Source organism: Rattus norvegicus, chromosome 3, assembly GCF_036323735.1.
Source record: "Rattus norvegicus strain BN/NHsdMcwi chromosome 3, GRCr8, whole genome shotgun sequence".
Taxonomy (NCBI): Eukaryota; Metazoa; Chordata; class Mammalia; order Rodentia; family Muridae; genus Rattus; species Rattus norvegicus.
Genome location: NC_086021.1, coordinates 91,213,180 through 91,234,474, shown reverse-complemented (window position 1 = coordinate 91,234,474; position 21,295 = coordinate 91,213,180). Strand labels below are relative to the sequence as shown.

The window sequence follows — 21,295 nt, the reverse complement described above, 5'->3', positions numbered from 1 at the left end:
ATACATTTCAACAATACAGATAGCACTGAAGCTAAATGAATAAATGCCTTATGAATTTCTCCGGGTGCAAAAAGGTACGCACTGCATGAACTCATCTATGTATGGGGTCAAATTCATAAAACAAAGATTAAATTATATTCATAGTTCCTGGAACTTGGCAGGACTGGAGAAGCTAAAGTAACTAAATTTTACAAGGTGAAAATTTTTAAATATATTTAGCATAAAGCATTTTAAATAAATGTAAGATTAAGTTGTTTAAATGGGATGAATAGATTATATATTGTCTCACAAAAAACGTAAATAGTACCTAATGTGATGATTTTACTAACCAACTTCATGTTAATATATTCGTAAAGTATATAAAAGCATTGTGTTGCTTACATTAAGCATATGCAATTATAGGTAAAATACATTATAATAAATTTCAGTAAAAAACAGGTTTTTCAAATTTGTCTGCTTAATTTATTTAACAACATATTAAAATATGATGTTAATTCAAAAAGAACTAATGTAATAAACATACTATAACAAATATTTTTATATATTTTATTTTTATCTGGGAGTACAGGGTAAAAACAGTTACAAAGCAATAAACAATTTTTTAAAGAAATTATTTTACCATATTTTTATTTTATGACTTTTTGCCATCTGTGATTGTTTTTAATCCATCTTCAATATTTTTAATTTGTTTAAACTAAAGAATATGGGGTTCCAAATTAGAACAACCACAATTTAGAATATAGATATTACTTTAGTCCTATTCTGCTGCAAAGCTTATGAAAAATAGGAATTAATGTCATAGCACTCTATGACAGGAAAATGATGAGGTCTACATGGGGAGAAAGCATTAGGTCAAACTGTAGTAGATCAGATTCGATCCTTAAAGATTCTATTCTACAGGAATCTCTCTACACAATTTTAGTTCAAGGAAAACAGAATCTATAATTTTGTTATAGTAGAAAAATCTTTGGGATAATAAGTCTCTTGTTTATTTGATTTGAGTCAGGAGTAACATAGAAATGAAATCAAATACACATATTTTGCTTTCAAATATTGCCTCGTGAAATATTTAAATTTTGGATAATATGAACTGTTGTTCTCAAGCATAGATAACATCCTCAAACATGCAAATAGGATAACTAATACCATAAGAATTCATAAGCAATGGGGGTCAATGGGGAAAGCATTTCTACATATGTAATCTCTGAATCGAACTCATCTTTGCTTTGTTGTAGAATATTATTGTGATTGTTTGAACAATTTATTCAGAGCCTCTTTCACATCCTTATTCCTGAGACTATAGATCAGGGGATTCAACATGGGGAAAACCACTGTGTAAAAGGTTGAAACAATTTTGTCTCTATCTAAAGAATAGCTGGACTGGGGCCGAGCATAGATGTAGAGAATGGAGCCATAGTACAATGTCACAGAGATAAGGTGGGAGGAACATGTGGAGAAAGCCTTGAGGCGGCCCTGAGTGGAGCGGATCCTCAAGATAGTGGCAATGATGAAGAGATAGGTGGCCAGAATGAACACAATGGGGATGATGACATTGGAAGTCAAGAGAAAGAATAACACAGACTGAAAGCTGTCCTTCTTGCCACAGGCGAGCTTCACCAGAGGTGGGATATCACAGAAAAAGTCATCAATTACATTGTCACTGCAGAAAGTCAAGGCAAATGTGTCTTTGGTGATGATGAAAGAGTTTATTAAACCACCCAGATATGAGGCTCCCACTAAAAATGCACACAGCTTTAAAGACATGGCTTGGGAATAAAGCAGTGGCTTTGAGATAGCCACATAGCGGTCATAAGCCATGGCAGCCAAAAGGTAACACTCAGTATATCCAAGTCCAGCAGAGAAGAAGAACTGAGCCACGCAGCCAGCAAAAGAGATGCTTTTATCTTCAGAGATACAGGTCACTCAGATCTTTGGTGTATAGACTGTGGACAATCCAAGATCCAGAAAAGACAGATTTCCAATGAAGAAATACATGGGCGTGTGGAGCCTGGAGTCATTGCAGATCAACACAATGAGGGTGCTGTTTCCTAACACAGTTAATGCATACACAGCAAGGAAAATAGCAAACAGGACCAGCTCCATGATAGAGTCTGTTGTGAATCCCAGCAAGATCAACTCAGTCTCTGTATCATTATACTGTTCCATTCCACTAGGAAATCTCCCCTAGGACTAGATAAAACTAGAATTTAGCTTGATCCATTATGCTTAATATCAACATTACATTCAATAAATAAAATTTCAAATATAGTAAGTAAACCCAAAAGATATGTATTCAGATGGAAAAGGAGGAAAAATCTCAGAGGAGTTGAGGGAGTGTAAACACTACTCATCGTATATTTTATGAAAATGTAACTATTTTCAAAAAAAAGAAAAATAGAAAACAGTATCATGGAGTCAGTCATAATTAATTATCAATCAATTAAATGACAAATATTTTGATTAAATAGACTTGGTATATTTTACAATTATAAAATTATTACCAAAATACTGGGGAGTATCTCATTTGCTAAAGTGCTTGCCTTGCAAACATGAAAAGCTTAGGTTAATACCAAGATATCACCTTAAAGAATAAACTGGACACTGTAGTATACGTTTTTGATGCCAGTACTAAAGAGACCAATGCTCGAACATCCCTCTCGTTCATTGGCCCCTGCATAGCCTACTTGTGGATTCTAGGCCAATGAGAGACAATTGGGAAAAAAATACAAGCTAGAGGGCTCCTGAGGAACAATACCAAAAGTTGCACTCTGAGCTCCACACATACATACATGTACACATGCACACCTTCCCACAATGTACCCTCACTCACATGAGCATTTTCAAATGCATATAAAAATAAATTAATTTATTAATAACTGGTTGGAGTTTGAAAAGAGGCAGAAGAAGTGTGTGCCCTAAGCCAGGCTTGATATTTGAGATACCTTATTTCAACACATTATTACTGTGTTGATACTTAATACATCCTTGTGTCCTGCTTTTCATTTGATGAATCCAATGTGACTATATTTGGGAAATGGATGAAATTCCAGAAGATAAAGCTGATGTCCTAGTCTGCACAGTTAAGTGATTTGATGAGAAGAATATCTTGCACCTCTCTACCCCTCTCTATATCCCTCTTTTGTTCCTATCTTCCCTCCGTCCACTTCTTTCAGATGGACATTTCTAAATTGTGAAATATAACTCAGTAGAGAAAAACAAAAATTCTCTGAAAACACTGCAACCTGTAAATCTCTGAAAACACAACTGTACATTGTTGAAGACGGTACTACATGGCATCATGTTATGACAACCTAAGAACATCAAGACTACATCTTCTTCATTTGGCAAGTATAAGGACAGCTGTCAAATGAATTAAGTGCAGATATCAACAAAGGAATAGGACTTTTACTTAAGATTGTTCAAAGAGAGAACCTAAACTATATGATATAATGCAAATATGGAATGTCAAGGTCTCACTTGCATCCAGATGTCCATATCTCCATTATGGAATTTATAGGAGAAAAACAAATTAAAAGCACCATCTTCGATTTATAGGGATTATAGTCCCACTTGTCTTGCACAACTCAGCTGCCTGTAAGCCTTCCTTTGGTCACAGCAACGGACATGTGTGAGTCATCTTCCAAAAACATTTACAATGTGTTTTGAATTCTTAGTGTATGCCAAGTACTTTGTACTTAAAAGCAAATTCAGCCATGTTATTTCTATGTTGATCTGTGGCTGCAGAAATCTCCTAGTGCTGGAGGAAAATAATACTAAAATTTAAGTGCTAGAAAAGTGTGTTCTTACGTGTCCTACCCAAGTCCCATGAGATGCTATGAACCCCCAAAATTAGAATCTACTGAAGAATCTGGAAGACTCCTCAGGTCACAAGTTAATACTCAGTCAGCGATGAGAATACTAAACCTGGCAGACTCTAAACATTCAGTTTGCTCCTTCTGCTATGGTAAATTACCCCAATACTTTTGAGTCATGAAAATCACTCTACCATATTTTAAGGGTTCTTGATTTTTCTAAATTCTTTGCGATGAGCAAATAACCCTATGTTCAGATCTCTGAGGCCTGTCCACCCTTCTCTTGGACATGTAGCACATAATCTAGCAAAGTAAAAGAGGAACACTGAAATTAAGTTCTCAGAGAATTTTTTTTTTGCTGTATTCGATGCATGGAATTAGGTACACTTATTTACAGACTTATTGTATCTGTGACTCAAAACTTTAAAAGACAATATATTTTCACTGGCTGCCGATTCTTCTTAGAAATTTATTTTATCCATTTTGGTTGCTCACAAGTATGACCCTCTCAATAATGATCCCATAATCAAACTCTTCAACTCTACACCTACCTGCACACCCAAATGTTTTTCCATTTTTCTGTTTTTTCTACTTTTTTTCTTATTCTGTAGAACATTCATCAAACTGCCTAATTATCTACTTTGCTTACTGATACTGCTCAAATCTGTGCCTATCACATGAATTGTGTTTCTTGAGATGATGAATGGACTCATGAAAAAATTAAATCAAATTCTGAATAGATAGATTCTAGAAAAATACACAATCTAGTCACGTATAGCCATAAATGCATATTCATTGCCATAACCAAACTTATGGGTGTTCTGTGTTCTTCAGAAATTGATAAAAGAAAGTCCAAAGAGTAGCTACAGAATTCAGATGGCAGAATTATTTTTCTACTTTAGAGTAGACTGAAATGAGACTGGGAAAACCAGACCAATCAGGGAAACACAAAGATATGTCCAAATCCCAGATTATTTCTCCAGCTCTCAGTCAACAGGCTTCAGTGGTCTCACTTGTACACTGAAAGTGGTCATCACCTGCCACCCAGACCTGCTATAAGTTATGGAAAATACCATAAACTTTATTGTCTCAGTGGTTTTGATTTGCTTTGATTTTCATTTATATTTTGTTTGTTTTTTTTTTTTGTAGTGAGGGAATAAATATGTCATTGTGTATTCAGAGAAATATGGAGAATCAAGCAGGAGTTGTCTAAGGGAAATATGATCAAGGACACAGTATAAAAATAAATTAAAATCATAAAAAAGATGAAAAGCCATTAGTTGATCTTAATAAGCCCTAGAAGAAGAACTAAAGGTAGCTGATGACTTCTGGGAAAGACCGTTTTCTTCAAGAATGTGTCTTTGTTAGGTCGCCCATGCTTCAGTGGGTAGAACCATACCTGAGCACATGTAATCAGTTTTGAGTGGACTCAGTGTTATTTTATAAGTGACATGAAGTGGGAGGATTATATATGGATGGAAGATTTAAGGTAAGAGGGAGGAGTAAAATTGAGGTATATATCATCAATATACTTTGTATGTATCATATGAAATTGTCAGTGAATAAAATATTATGAAGTGACATAAAAATAAATAAAAGCACATAAAACCAAACAAAAATCTGAACTGTTTACTAATAGAATCAGCACAAGAAAGAAATTCATTAGCAGTCACTAATTCAAAGGCATAGGCTGAAACTGACACAGGCAATAAACACTCTCCGAGTCTCACCTCAAGATAGTACAATTCACTAAGTAGTGATTCATGGAATCTCTTCTCACTCTACTTGCTGGAGACATTCTAATGAAAACAGACTCCATATAATATTGAAGAAATCTGGTAAAATAGTCCATTACTACAGGGAAGGCAGAAGTCTCATTTTATAGACTTGTTAATATTAAATAAGCTCAAACGTGCATGAAAAATGTTTTATAAGTGGTTACATATTTTTTGGAAGCAGCAAATTCTCCTTATTCAGGCATGTGTGGTCAGAAAGATTTAGGTAGAATTCTGTACTTATCTCTGTACAGCTTGGTCACCATTGGAAACCTAATTAATCCTCATGAGAAGCAATTTCCTAATCTGTAATATAAAGCACTTCTCTGTATCAATGTATTTCCTATAAAATTATGACTATTTTAATAGACACATATTTAAAAAACCAGATATATCATAGATATTATGTATTGAGAAGCTAATGTGTTGGTTCAGGCCATAATTTAATATAAAACTAATATTATAACAAGTATTCAAGAGTCAATATTGTTTTTTTCCATTTCTTCCTTCATTACTATTCTCTCAACTTAGTCCTATACTCCAATGGTCCACCTGCCTTTTATTTACAACTTCAATTTTTGAATAATTATGATCCACCCTCTTCTTTTATAGCTTATTCCTCTTATATATTCAATTGGTTTATACATAAAATTGTGAATCATGGTAAGAGGCAATTACTTTGCGAATGTCAACAATCTAGATTTAAACCTTGCAATAAAAAAAGTTAAAAACCACCACATAAACAGTTCAAGTATTTAATGGAGTTTTTCTTACAGGTTCATAAATAACATCAGGTCATATGCTAAAATTTTCCTTTAAGTCAAGAGATACTGACAGCTGAGGGTGGCACATGCCTACAATCCTAGCACCTGAAGTGGAAAAATAAGAAGGCAGGAAGAAGGAAGGGAGAGAAGGACAAAAGGAGGAACAAAGGAAAGAATGGAAGAAAGGAACTCTCCTATGGCCAACCTTATTGAAAGGCTCTGACAAGCCTGACAGAGCTATCTGTTTCTAGCATCTTTCAAAACCATTTGTGTCTTTTTGCTTTCTGAGGAACAAAAATAAATTGGAAGAAATTTAAATATTTTAAAATTTCCTCAGAATCTGAGTTCAGAAACACCAATCGGTTGCTTCGTGAAGCCCTTGAGACAGTTTATGCAGCTAAGTTACATGCTAAGTGATTCTTGATGAATAATCATATCATACTAAAGTTAATTATAGTTTTTATATCATCCTCTCATATAAATTAACCTATAGCACCACCTATAGAAGAAATTAAATGTCTTATCATTCACGAAGTTAAAAACTCCTTGAGAATGATGGGGACATATAAAAAGAAGAGTTTGCAGTTCCCCTTGTGCAGAAAACAAACAATTTTTGAGTAATTATGAAAGCAGAATAAAATTTATAAAACTCTGTGATATACACAATGTCACTATACTACTTATCGAATTTAAAGAAAATGCCTTCTACTCTCCAAAATTCAACCAGCTAGCTCCAGGATCTTTATATTAGATATTTAATCCCAAGAGAATCAAATATGAAATATCTTGCAACTTATTTGCTTGGGGAACAACAAAGCAATTAAGCAAAGCTTTGCATTGAAGTTGGATCAATATCAGTAAGACTCAGGAAAGTATTATTTAGATACTGATTCTCTACTGATGGATGTATTCAGTCACATTTTCCCACAATCTGTGTGGTTTTACTGGCTTTCAAAAGATTTTCATGCTTACATTCACTCGCATATGGCTCAGTGTAGGCATTTGAATATTCTTAAATGGAATAATACATATATTTCTGCACAGTTCTGGCTTCTTCATTTCCTCTAAATCAATAGCAATCTGCTCAGTACATTTAGAGAACAATCTACAAGCATGTACCAATTAAATATGTAAATATCTAGGAAATAATGAATAGAGGTGAGGTTTCTTATACCCAGGACCTCAGACAGAGTCATTGAAAGATAACAATTTCCCTGGATGCAAAGCTCTTCACAGTTGTCCTAACTAATCTCTCCCACCTTTTCCCTTTCTTTCATATCATCCTCTTCATCCTCCTCATTCTCCTCTTCCTCCCTTCTTTCTCTTCCTCCTCTTTTCCCCTACCTTCCTCCTTTCTCTCTTCTTCCCTCCTCCTTTTCGGCCTAGATATAGTCAAATTCTATGGCAAAAACATTACTCAACTCCATTATATTCTCCACTTACCATGTTCTCTTCCCATGTTTTGTACATTATTAAATCTTCCTTAACTTGCCAATTGCAGTAGAACAGTAGCATCCAAGAAGGACTCTTACTGATAGACTATTAAATAGCAAAAGTGAACTTAAAAATTGAACACATAAGCCAAGGCATATCCCACCCACATGGCCAGTGATGTTAGAGCATCAAATGCAAATGGAGTCAAGGCTGAAGAGTCAATGCTGTGGAATGGAATATTAACATGTTAGTGTGAACTATAAAAATGGGGTCTTTATGCTTATAATTCCTATAGTTGCGAGGTATCGGGATATCCTTTCATCACATTCTGTATTGCCCTTTTGTATTGCCCATCACTGGATTATTTATTTTGTAAATATTCATCCTTCCTCACCTGCCTAAAAACAATCCCGAATTGCATCAAAGGTTGTCTTGCTACTGATTGGTTGTAATAAAAATCTGATGGCCAATAGCTTGTCAGGAAGAGGGTGAAACTTCCAAGCAGAAGAGGTAGGGAAATGAAAGCAGGCAATGGTGAATTGAGAGTGAACACCAAGAGGAACAGGCATGGACCAGAGCAGAGCAGAGAGGTACAGACTGAGCCATGGTGTGGATCATAGCTTAGATTGTCAGGTTAAGATAGATTAGCTAGCTGGGTGATTGTCCTCACAAAAGGCCTAAGCTTTAAAGATTATTAGCAGCCTGTGTCATTATTTATACCGTTGGTGGATCAGAGAAAGTTCTGCTAATAGAAAAGTAAAAATAAGATTGCAAGTCCAGCTTTATGCAAATAATGAGTCTGACTTAAAAGAGATAAGTAAAATTTTTATCTATCATTATACCAAGAATTTGAAAAGATCTGGCAGTAGGGACTTGTAAGTGGCCAGTTATATGTTGCCTGCTCCACCACTACTACTACTGTGATTGCTCATAATGATCCCTTGTATACATTCCACATTTTTCCATTATGTTGACAGACACCAGAAATGATTCCACAGCCTATATATTGTTAATATTCCTAAAATAAACATGAGTGTACATGTATCTTTGTGGTAAGCTGGCTTGAACTGTTTGTATATAAACCCTGAAACCTTGGACACACATGGACTTTTTCTTTTTATTTCTTTATACCACTAGGATAACTGGCATCTTTTCTTGAAACTTAAGTAACCTGATTAAATATTTCTGTTCTTCATATACTATAAAGAAATAATCTGGATTTACTTGAGGAGTTTATTCAGGGCCTCTTTCACATCCTTATTCCTGAGACTATAGATCAGGGGATTCAGCATGGGGAAAACCACTGTGTAAAAGGTTGAAACAATTTTGTCTCTATCTAAAGAGTAGCTGGACCTGGGCCGAGCATAGATGTAGAGGATGGAGCCATAGTACAAGGTCACAGAAATAAGGTGGGAGGAACAGGTGGAGAAAGCCTTGAGGCGGCCCTGAGTGGAGCGGATCCTCAAGATAGTGGCAATGATGAAGAGATAGGTGGCCAGGATGAACACAATGGGGATGATGACATTGGAAGTCAAGAGGAAGAATAACACAGACTGAAAGCTGTCCTTCTTGCCACAGGCGAGCTTCACCAGAGGTGGGATATCACAGAAAAAGTCATCAATCACATTGTCACTGCAGAAAGTCAAGGCAAATGTGTCTTTGGTGATGATCACAGAGTTAATGAAACCACCCAGATATGAGGCTGCCACAAAAAACACACACAGCTTTAAAGACATGGCTTGTGAATAAAGCAGTGGCTTTGAGATAGCCACATAGCGGTCATAAGCCATGGCAGCCAAAAGGTAACACTCGGTATAGTCCAGTGCAGCTGAGAAGAAGAACTGAGTCACGCAACCAGCGAAGGAGATGCTCTTGTCTTCAGAGATGCAGGTTGCTAGGATCTTAGGTGTGTAGACAGAAGACAATCCAAGGTCCAGGAATGATAGGTTTCCGATGAAGAAATACATGGGTGTGTGGAGCCTAGAGTCATTGCAGATTAACATAATGAGGGAACAATTTCCTATCAAAGTCAATGTGTACACAATAAGAAACACTGCAAACAGGACCTTCTGCATCACAGGATCTGTTGTGAATCCCAGCATGATGAACTCACTAACAGTGTTATTATGATCCATAGCTGTAAGAAATGTAACTTAAGGGGTTAGAAAATGAAGTTTCAAGTTAAATTACTGTACTAAATAAATAATAAAATTGAATGAATAAATGTCATGAAAATATAATTGATAAAATTTTTTGTGAATTTACAATCATGTTGTTTAATTAAAAAATAGGAATAAAAATTTTAATATTTAAAATGATTCTCTATTCTTATGTTGTATGTGAGTTTATAATATAAAAAACTTGACATTTGCAAAGTAACATTTATTAAGTATCAGAGTTTGTGCTGCATTTATACTTATCAAGTATAGAATAGAACTCAGAGCATAATTCATTTGATTGAATAACCTTATAATTTTGTTGGAAGTAAGCCCAAAAATTCTGATGATAATATACTTTCATTTTCTGTGCACCAAGTAAATTCAGACAAATGTATTCTTTGGATTTCTTTTCAACTGTTATTATATTATTTAGAGATAGATCTTATTTATAACATTAGATGTAAATTTTGTAACAAAAATATCTACCCTCAACTTGGATGGATGACTAACTCAATAAATTATTTTTCATACAAGAATGAAGACCCAGGTTCAGATTTCAGCTTTCATTCTAGTCACAGTAACACACGACTGTAATAACAATGTTAGGTATGCAAAGACAGAGGATTCTTTTTAATTTATTGGACTGTTAGCCTTGTTAAGTTAGTTCATATAACAGTGAAAAACCCTGTTCATAAAGAACCTCTCCTATCCACATTCCACTGCATATGCATTCATATAAACACAAGAACAAACACATACAACACACAACCACATACACACAGACAAAGACAGAGACAGAGTATCCATGTTTTTGTTTCCTCAACTCATTACATAATTTAAAATCATGTAAATAGAATCAAATTTACTAATGAAAATTTTGTCCAATAGATAATTTTGCTGACACATCTTGCATGATAAAAGAAAATTTTAACCTATGCAGTATTTAGTAGAGTATATTTATTAAACATTGAATATGTCAGAAATTCTATTCTAAAAAGTATTCCATCAATGTATTAAAATAATCTTATAAAATAAATGTTTCCTTTAATTTCCAAATTGATTATTTATAAATACATAGATCCTTAGATAGAACCATGACTCAAAACTCTTTCTTCAAGAACATATCATCTCTGTCCAAAGCTGCTCATCTAAAAGAATTGCTGGATTCCAATTAATCTAGGTACCAAGGAGAAAAAACAGAAACTAGGAATAGGCCTCTATATACTGAGGTAAATGAAATCTTTGTAAATAAATGTAAATAAATCTATTAAAATCACTGTCATATTTGACGTGAGATGTCAAATTATAGACTCTGGTAAAAACAATGAGGATAATATTTTAATGTGTGATCACATTCTTTACACAAAAGCAAAGCATGTTTCAATGTGTACAGAGTGTGGAAAGTTGCCTGTGGGAAAGGATATTTCTAGGCAAAACCTTTTAAAAATTACCCTGTCATAGAAGGGAGAAATCAAAAGGAAGGTGAAAGATGGTGAGAATTGTGGCAGATCTGACCAGCATAGAATGTATATGAAGAACAGTAGAAATCGAGTTACCTCAGATGACAGTGGAGTTTTTATTAACATTCATAAAAGTTGTACTAATTCATATTTTTTTAAATCTGAACAAATGTAGTAGCAAATGTTCTGCCCTCAAACTTTAAAATATTGACACAAGAAATTCATGCATTGGTCAGCATGAACTTTATAGCAAGCACATTTTTCAATTTAAAAAAAAAAGAGAGAAAATCATCAAGTTTACTATTTGTTCCCACTAAACAGAGTGCCATGTCCAGAAGAGCATGGCACTTAGGAGATGCTTACAAGGAGAAAGGTAAGTCCATTCTCAGCTACATCACAAGTTCAAGGTCACACTGGGAAACCTTAGGCTTGAACATCAACCAAACCCACTCTCTGGTGAAATGAATTGTGGAACTTATCCCAAAAGTATGTCTCACATTTCTTGACCTAATAATGTCTGATCATGATGTGGTCTTCACAGACAGAAAAAAGAAAACCAGATGGATAGCAATTGTATTCACCTTCAGCCCACTGAAAGTACTGATGTATGAAGGATGCACTTCCCATTAGGGCAGCAAATTGTCGTTCAGCATATAGAGATTTTGGGATTTATCTTCAACATGACATGTGGTCACAATGGGATAGCGATCTGAAATTGTGAACTGAAAATAGAATGTATCTAAGTTCCTCACCATGCTCACCACCAGCTTTATCAGGTTTAATACACGTCCAAAGCAAGTACATGAGTTGCAACTGTTAATTAGGATATGGTAAAACTTACAGTGTACTATTTACTCTAGGGGTCAAAACATGGAAAATATTCAATAAATCAGTGTTCTTCCAATTTGGAGAATATGAGTACTCTCTGGTATCTGATAAAGTCAAAGCTCTCCAATCTTTGTTATCTCAATGTGATACTGTGAAAAAAATGCAGTATTGACCACTGATATGAGAACAGCAGCAAAGTATGTCAGAGTGATATAAATGTTAAATAAACCAATGCATGTTCACACAAAGGTGTTTTGTTGATGTTTATATAATAATTCTGAGAGGCAAAATAAACCATAGTTTGGAGTTTAGAATCAGAAAAATGTGGGTGTACTGGTAAACTTTTGAAGTAACTTCATTCTTTAGATATTCAATTGTCTTCCTGTAATGTACATGCCCTATGTGATATAGTAGAAGTTACAGGTTGGTTGGTAGTTAAAATAAACAGAAACATTTTTAAGAATATCAAGTATCCTAATGACTAATAATAATAGTAATTACATGGATGAATTTGATATTATTGAACACCATGGAACATAATTAAAGAAAGAGTATTTAATATTACAAAAACAATTGAAAAACTATATAACTGTCCCTTTCATTTCACTTTTTCCTCTGTTTCTCCAAACTTTCTTGCATGAAAATTATTCATAAACATGCACCATTCATGCTTTCTTGAGTCCATTAGTTTAACCTTTCTTATTTCAAACTAATGAGGAAGTTTTTTAGGTTCAAATTTCTTGATTCCTGAGTTCATTAGATTTCCACCAGAGAAAATATTTAGAACCACAATACACACACACACACACACACACACACACACACACACACACATACACACACACACACACAGAGAGAGAGAGAGAGAGAGAGAGAGAGAGAGAGAGAGAGATTTATAGTGTTTATTATTCAGTAATAGAGATGAGTGAAGCTTCTCAGTAACTTTGTGTTAAAGGTTAATGTTTCTTTTCTTAGAGATGTTCTTCTAGACAATCTGAGCTAAAAAGCTTCGAAACCTTGCAGTCATAGCAATCTGCTGTCAGACATTCCTTCACAAAGTACCTAACCATCTCACATTGTTGGAAAATATGAACTGAAATATTTGAGACTTCTTATTGTCTCATTCTCACCCCTTTCTGTCTATCACCCAGAGAGCTTGTAAGGTATTCACAACAGCTCAAAGCTTTGTGAAGTTCTACTCAATGGACACTCTTTTACTTAGGAGTGAATTATTTAGCTCAGGTTTTTCTCTCGTCCCTTAAGAAATAGAAGAGAAGGTAAACTCTTGATTTTGCTCTCAGAAGTTTCATACATTGCTAAACAATAATATATTGGTAGGGAAAATGTGGTTTCATAGATTCCCACCTGTAACATAAAGCAGATATCTCTTGAGTGACTATCGGAAGAAAACAAACTACACCTGTCGCTTATACCTGTAGAATACAACTTACCAAATTTTCAGCAGACACTTCATTCTAGCATTCAAGTCAGCTGCTTCCAGATCTTTATAACAGCTATTCGATCCCAGAGGTTTTTTATTCATGGAATTCCTCATGGTTTTGCAGCTTAGGGAAATTACAAGCAGGACAATTAATCAAATGTGTTGAAGATGTTGGTTTAATTTTATTTAATGAGATAAAGAAAAATAGTCTATGGGGTATCTTCCCATTGTACTCAAATGCAATCTCTACACATTCTGTATTGTTTTAGTGAATTCAAATAAATGCGTATATTTCTGAGGGTACCCTCATTTATACTTGTAGATATTTGATTATTTATAAATGCATGTCCTTAGGAATACCTACAACAGGATATAGATGTGCAAACTCCTCCGAATCAATGGCCTTTTTTTTTCTAATCCTATCTTCCAAAGGATTTAGCAGTGAGAGTGCACACTGTTAGGTGCTGTCTCACTCCGTTTTCTTGCTCATTCTCTCCATCAGCCTATCTCAGATAAAGAATTATCATCTTAATCAGAACAACCGAATGGCCACGTTCTTAGATATCTTACCCAAACCTTCACAATTTGAAAAACTTCTCTAGTTTTCTTTTTTCCATTGTGAATACATCCACCCACACACATATTACTCTTTCTATAAATATCAATCAATCCCTCTTATGTTTTTTTTTACATTAACCCATCTTGACTACAATTTCCATCTTTTTTTCTATACAATTTATTTCTTTTTATTGGATTTTTTCTTTTATTGGATTTTTTATTTACATTTTAAATATTATTCACTTTTCAGGTTTCCCCTCCAGAAACCTGGTATCCCATCCCCCACCCTCCTTCTACGAACATGCTCCATCACCTACCCACTCACTCCTTCCTATCTCCGTGCCCTGACATTCCCCTACAATGGGGCATCAAGCCTTGACTGAACCAAAGGTCACTCCTACCATTGATGCCCTATGGCCATCCTCTGCTACATATGCAGATGGAGCCACAGGTCCATCCTGTGTTCCCTCAGGATAGAGGTTTAGTCCTGGGGATGTCTGGGGAGTCTGGTTGGTTAATATTGTTGTTCTTGTGGTGTTGCAAACCCCTGCAGCTCCTTCAGTCCTTTCTCTAACTCTATTGGAGACCCCCCTCTCTCAGTTCAATGGTTGGCTGCAAGCATCTGCCTCAGTCTTTGTTAAGCTCTGGTAAAGCCTTTCAGGTGACAGCTATACCAGGCTCCATAAGCATGCACTTCTTGGCATCCACAGTATTGTCTGGGTTTGGTGGCTGCATATAGGATGGATCCTCCAGGTGGGGCAGTCTCTGGATGGCTTCCCTTTAGTCTCTGCTCTACAGGTTGTCCCTGTATTTCTTCCTATGAGTATTTTTGTTCCCCCTTCTAAAAAGGTCTGAAGAATCCATACTTTGGTCTTCCTTCTTCTTGAGCTTCATGTGGTTTGTGAATTGTATCTTGGGTATTCTGAGCTTTTGTGCTAATATCCACTTATCAGTGAGTGTATAACATGTGTGTTCTTTTGTGATTGGGATGCCTCACTCAGAATGAGAATTTCTTGCTCCATCCAGTTACCTAAGAATTTCATGAAGTTATTGTTTTTAATAGCTGAGTAGTATTCCATTTTGTAAATGTACCACACTTTCTGTATCCATTCTTCGGTTGAAGGACATCTGGGTTCTTTCCAGCTTCAGGCTATTATAAGTAAGGGTGCTATGAACATTGAGGAGCATGAGTCCTTGTTATATGTTGGAACATCTTTTGGGTGTAAGTCCATGAGTAGTAGAGCTGAGTCCTCAAAGAGTACAATGTCAGATTTTCTGAGGAACCTCCAAACTGATATCCAGAGTAGTTGTACCACTGTGCAATTCTTCCAACAATGGAGGAGTGTTCCTATTTCTCTACATCCTTGCCAGCATCTGTTGTCAATTGAGTTTTTGGCCATTCTGAAGGTGTGAGGTAGAATCTCAGGAGTGTTTTGAATAGGATTTCCCTGACGACTAAGGATGTTGAACATTTCTTTAGGTGTTTCTCAACCATTGGATATTCCTCAGTTGAGAATTCTTTGGTTAGCTCTGTAGTCCATTTTAATAGGGTTATTTGGCTCTCTGAAGTCTGCCTTCTTGAGTTCTTAGTATATATTGGATATTAGCCCTCTATCAGATGTAGGATTGGTAAAGATCCTTCACCAATCTATGGTGGCCATTTTGGCCTAATGACAGTGTCCTTTGCCTTACAGAAGTTTTGCAATTTTAAGTTGGGAATCTTCACTCTCTTCTATACGTTTTATCCTTAGGTTTGATCTTCCCATTATGCCCTGACTTTCCTAGATGTGTTGAGTTAGGAGCTTTTTACATTTTACATTTTCTTTGACAGTTGTGTTAATGCCTTCTATAGTGTCATCTGCCCCTGAGATTCTCTCTTCTATCTCCTATATTCTTTTGGTGATGCTTGAGTCTATGACTCCTGATCTCTTTCCTAGGTTTTCTATCTCCACAGCTGTCTCCCTTTGTGATTTCTTTATTGTTTCTATTTCCATTGTTGGATCCTGGATGGTTTTGTTCAATTTCTTCATCTGTTTGGTTGGTATTCCTGTAATTCTTTAAGGGATTCTTGTGTTTCCTCTTTAAGAGCTTCTACTTGTTTACCTGTGTTGTCCTGTATTTTTTTAAGAGAATTATTTGTGTGCTTCTTAAAGTTCTCTATCCTCATCATGAGATGTGATTTTTAAATCCAAATCTTGCTTTTCCGGTGTGTTTGGATATCCAGTATTTTCTTTGCTTGGAGAACTGGGCTCTGATGATGCCAAGTAGATTTGGTTTCTGTTGTTTAGGTTCCTGTGCTTGCCTCTTGCCACCTGGTTGTCTCGCCACCTGTGGTAGCTGGTCTTGCTGTCTCTAACAGTGACTTCACCCTCCTGTAAGTCTTTGTGTCAGCACTCTTGTAGACCTGTCTTCTTTCAGTTGGATCTGGGTACAGAGAGCTGTGGGGCCAGTTTAGCTCCAGGCACAGACAGGAACCAAAAGGGTCCTGTCCCAGACTGCTCCTGGGTTTGTGTGTCCTGAGAGCTCCAGTGGGGTCCCTCAGAGGAGAAATGGTAGTCTTACCTCTGCTCTCAGGTGTGTCAGTGCTCCTGGTGACTGGCTTTCAGTTTTGGGTGCAGGCTAAGACTGGAAATATCTCCCCCCTGACTGTTCCTAGGTTCCTGTTTTCAGAGGGCTCTGGGCAGGTTCCTCTTTGGTCAGGAATGTGAGCAAAAGTGGTAGTCTCCTCTGAGCTCTCAGGATTGTCTGCACTTCTGAGGGACCAGTTCTCTTCCCCATGGGATTTGGGTACAGAGAGCTGTGGGACTGGGTCAGCTCTGGGCACAGGCTAAAATGAAAGTTATTTATGTCCTTTTTGAAGTCATCTAACATTATCATGAGATGTGATTTTAAATCAGTATCTTGCGTTTCCGTTGTGTTGGGGTATCCAGGGCTTGCTGTGGTGGGGGAACTGGGTTCTGAAGATGCCAAGTGGCTTTGGTTTCTATTGCTTAATTTCTTCCACTTGCCTCTTGCAATCTGGTTATCGCTGGTGTTAGCTTGTCTTGCTCTCTCTGACAGTGGCTTTACCCTCCTATAAGTCTATCTGTCAGCATTCCTGGGAAACCAGCTCTCTCCCAGTTGGATCTGGGCACAGAGAGCTGTGGCACAGGGTAAGCTCAGAGCTCAGACCTTTTGTAGTATGTTTCTATGTTTTATTTATTAATGTTTCAAGTGTTATTCCCTTTCCTGGTGTCCCCTCTGGATACTGCCCATCCTCCTGATTCTATGAAGATGTTCTACCACCCACCCACCCACTCCAGCCTTCCTATCCTAACTTTTCCCTACACTGGGACATTGAGCCTTCCCAGGATCAAGGACCTCTTTTCCCATTGATGTCTGACAATGCCATCCTCTGTTATATATTCTTAATACCACAAGTCATAATAGTCTTAACTAATGAATTTATTTTCCGTTATGTGAAAATAAAGTCCTTGGGGAAGAAGGACTAAGGAATGTATATCCCCTCTTCATGTGAATCCAATGATAAAACAAAGTTCGATTTCAAAATTCACACTGGAGAACCATAAGTCTGGATTAGAGACAATTGGCACAAAGTTACTGATGGGAGTGCAGGGGACCCAGAAGCAGCTACAGTGAAAAGTTTTTACTAGGCATGCATGATGATTTTTTTTATATCTCATAGATAGACCTCCTTTTAAAAAACATAGGCTTTACTAAAATGAAAATCTTTAAAAGCCCATTCACTTGATTGGTATGTTCTTTCTGAAGCAGACTCATTCCCCCAATTCCGTTTCCTCAGTTTTCTATAGTTCTTTGTATAGAGATGAGGCCCTAAGAACATCTCACTGTCGACTTTAGTATGTCCATCGGTGTCATCCTTGTTCAGTTCATGTTTTGATAGTCATGTTAGTGAGGCTTTATGGGTGACACTTCTGACATTCCATGTGTAAGTGTGTGTGTGTGTGTGTGTGTGTGTGTGTGTGTGTGTGTGTGTGTGTTACTGATGATAAGCTACATCTCAATTTTATTTATTTATTTATTTAAATTCACTTTATGTCTCAATTACAGCCCTCTCCCTCTCTCTTACCAGTTCCAACCTCATAAATCAATCCCCCAATGCCTTTTCCCCTTCTTCTCAGAGAAGAGAAGTCCCCCTTGGGTACCACTCCACCCTGGAGCATTTAATCCCAGCATGTCTAGGCACATCCTCCTCTACTGAGGCCCAACCAGACAGTCTAAAAAGTAGTGGGGGAAGGTATCCAATGGCAGCCCCCAAGATAGCCCCCATTCCACTTGTTAGCAAAACCACATGAGCACCAAGCTACACATTTGGAACAAATATGTACTGGTCTAGGTCCTGCTCTGTGACCCAGGCTCTGTGAACCCCTATGGTCCTTAAGTTAGTTGACTCTTTTGGTCTTTTTGTGATGTCTCTGATTCCTCTGACTTCTTTACTTCTCTCCCTTACTCTTCCACAACACTTACCAGGATCTGCCTGATGTTTGTAAAAGATACAGTCTCACAATAATCTACATGATATGTCTCTGGCTCTTAGAATCATTCACCCCCTCTTCTACAATGCTCCCCAAGCCTTAGGTGTGGAAGTGTTTTATAAATATAACCAATGGAACTGGGTCCATAACTCTATATTTTAATCAGCATAGTATGATAACTCTGAGAGTACAGGAGTTGCATTCATACCTTGGCAGTAACCAACAACTCTCTAACTGGATATAAGACCTGTTTAACACATGACAAAACATGCCTGTTCTGGAAACTTAGCTAATAAGTGCTAACGAATTCACGGGTACTAGAGAAGAATCTATATTCACTACTTTACTAAATTAGCATGTTCCCTAACAATAAGCATAGTCTTATTCTCTCATCAAGAGGACTTTGCAGTTACTATAGAATGCTAAGGATACTATAGGAATGTTATCACTTATAGACCAAACAGTACTATAAGACCAAATAAATAAATTCATTTATATAAGTTTTTGTAAAAAGCTGTTACAGAGACATTGTCTTTTATTCTTAGAACTTCAATGGATTCTGCATCCTCAGATGGAAATGGGACATCATTTTCACAACCAACTACCCTGCGAAGGCTCAGGAACGTTGTAGAAGAGGAAGCAGAAGGAAGGTAAGAGGTATAGGATGTAGATGGATAAGGCAAATGGGGGCCTCTGTGTATAAGAGAGATATACTCTTGAGCTCTCAGTAGTTGTAGTTCTTAGCATAAGATCTCTTCAAGATTATGTCAACCTTTCAGCTTAGATAGATAAGTTGCTTTTCAGGTCCCTACTCTTTATAAGAAGCTACTAGCTGGAGGGAGAAAAGGCATTCTTTCTGAGGGTATTCCCACTGACAAATTCCTTGTGTTAAGGTGAGGATCACACACCCATTCACCTACACACAGCATTAATTAAATTAGTGGGTTCTAAAAAAAAAAAGACAAAAGGTTGAGACCGGCATAGGTTGAGGGGCATGTTGGAATGGGTGTAGGAATGAAATTGGAGGATGAATATAATCATATGTTATTATGAAATTTTCAAAAATAAAAATTATAATACAAATAAAAATCTTCAAAAGAAAATTAGCAATTTCTATCTTGTAGTGAGTTCTTAAAAGAATTCTGTCATAATTATGAGACTTATCCACTGATAGTTCCTATGACCTCCATCTTTAAAAGTCCAGAGAAAAAAGTGTTATGGGTTAGAAGAAAGAGCCTTGTAAGAGGCTGAGCTGTCAGAGCCATTATCAAAGTCCAGGACAACAGCCAGCTATGCCCTGTGTTCAAGCAAGGAGTCCATCCTTCACTTTGCTCCTGGACAGTGACACGCCTGGATAAAGTCATTAGGTAGACAGTCAGTAAAAGATCCCAATGATCTAATTAATACAGTTCACATAATGAGACAAAAATATTGAAAAACTGTAAAGTATACTTGGAGGGACAACAAACTGAAATATCAACCTGGGGAAATATGTATATTTATATACATGAATAGGCAAAGCATATATGTACCTGTTTTATTAGATTATCTAATAAAATAGATAAGAGAGAAATAATTATGATTGATTCATTTATCACCATGGCAACATAGTCAACAATAACTTTTTCTCCATCATATTTTAAAATATCCAATTTATCAACATAGAGTTTTAATTGTCCTATGGGTCCTTTCCTCTAGGCTGTGAAATCCTAAGGGTTTTCAGCAATCTATAACTCTGGGAATCCAAAAGCTGCCATAAAAGATTTAGGGTAAAGAATAGTCAGAATTAAATTCATATAAGATGTTGTTAGTGAAAACTAGGTAAGTCTTGTAAATTCCTATTCTTTTTTTTAAGATTTGTATTTGTTTGTAAAATTATCACTATAGCCTTTTGATAAAGCTATGTGGTATGTGCTAGAGAAAGAATCTCTTTTAGATATCTTCAACCTTTCATTTCCATTTTTGAAACTGCTAATAGTTGACTACAGAAGTAGAATTTTACACCATTAGGGACAAAAATAAAAACATCAATGAACATTACAGAAAATTTTTAGGGAAAAATAACTGTACAAACAAGTAGTCGAGGAGCCATAACCAAAGAGACACCCTCTGAATATCTCAAGAGCAACTGAGATGGAAGAATAAAGGATCAATTTTGAGGTGCATCCCTCTGATTATGTCACTGTGAAAATGACAGTTCAGAAGAAGGAGTGACAGGAAGGAATAAAAGTCAATGTAGAATAGAAGTAGTTCAATAGGTCAGAAGGAAGATAGCAAGTAAATCTCTAGCCAACTACAATATTTAAATACAAAGGCAGTAAATGCCACCATATTCCAACTGTGTAACAGTTATCAAAGGACACGTATTTTGAATGACAATATACTAATGGTTTTATCTGCAATATTTCCTTTTTTCTTTTTTTAATTGAATATTTCTTTACTTACATTTAAAATGTTATTCTCTTTCCCTATTTCCCCTCTGGAGTCCTCCTATCTCTTCCCCCCTCCTCCTGCCTCTATAAGAGTATTTCCCTACCTACCCACCCACTCCCTCCCATCTCTGCACCC

The 21,295-nt window shown here is 36.3% G+C and overlaps 1 protein-coding gene and 1 pseudogene across 1 annotated transcript; both read right to left on the bottom strand.

Annotated features, from left to right (window-relative positions):
• Or9g8-ps1 (olfactory receptor family 9 subfamily G member 8, pseudogene 1) lies at nt 1,240-2,166 on the bottom strand (annotated as a pseudogene).
• On the bottom strand, nt 9,006-9,920 carry Or9g19 (olfactory receptor family 9 subfamily G member 19). Its single transcript, NM_001000687.1, has one exon. It carries the CDS (start codon nt 9,918-9,920, stop codon nt 9,006-9,008), a length of 915 nt encoding a protein of 304 aa, NP_001000687.1.
• Between the last annotated feature and the right edge of the window lie 11,375 nt (nt 9,921-21,295).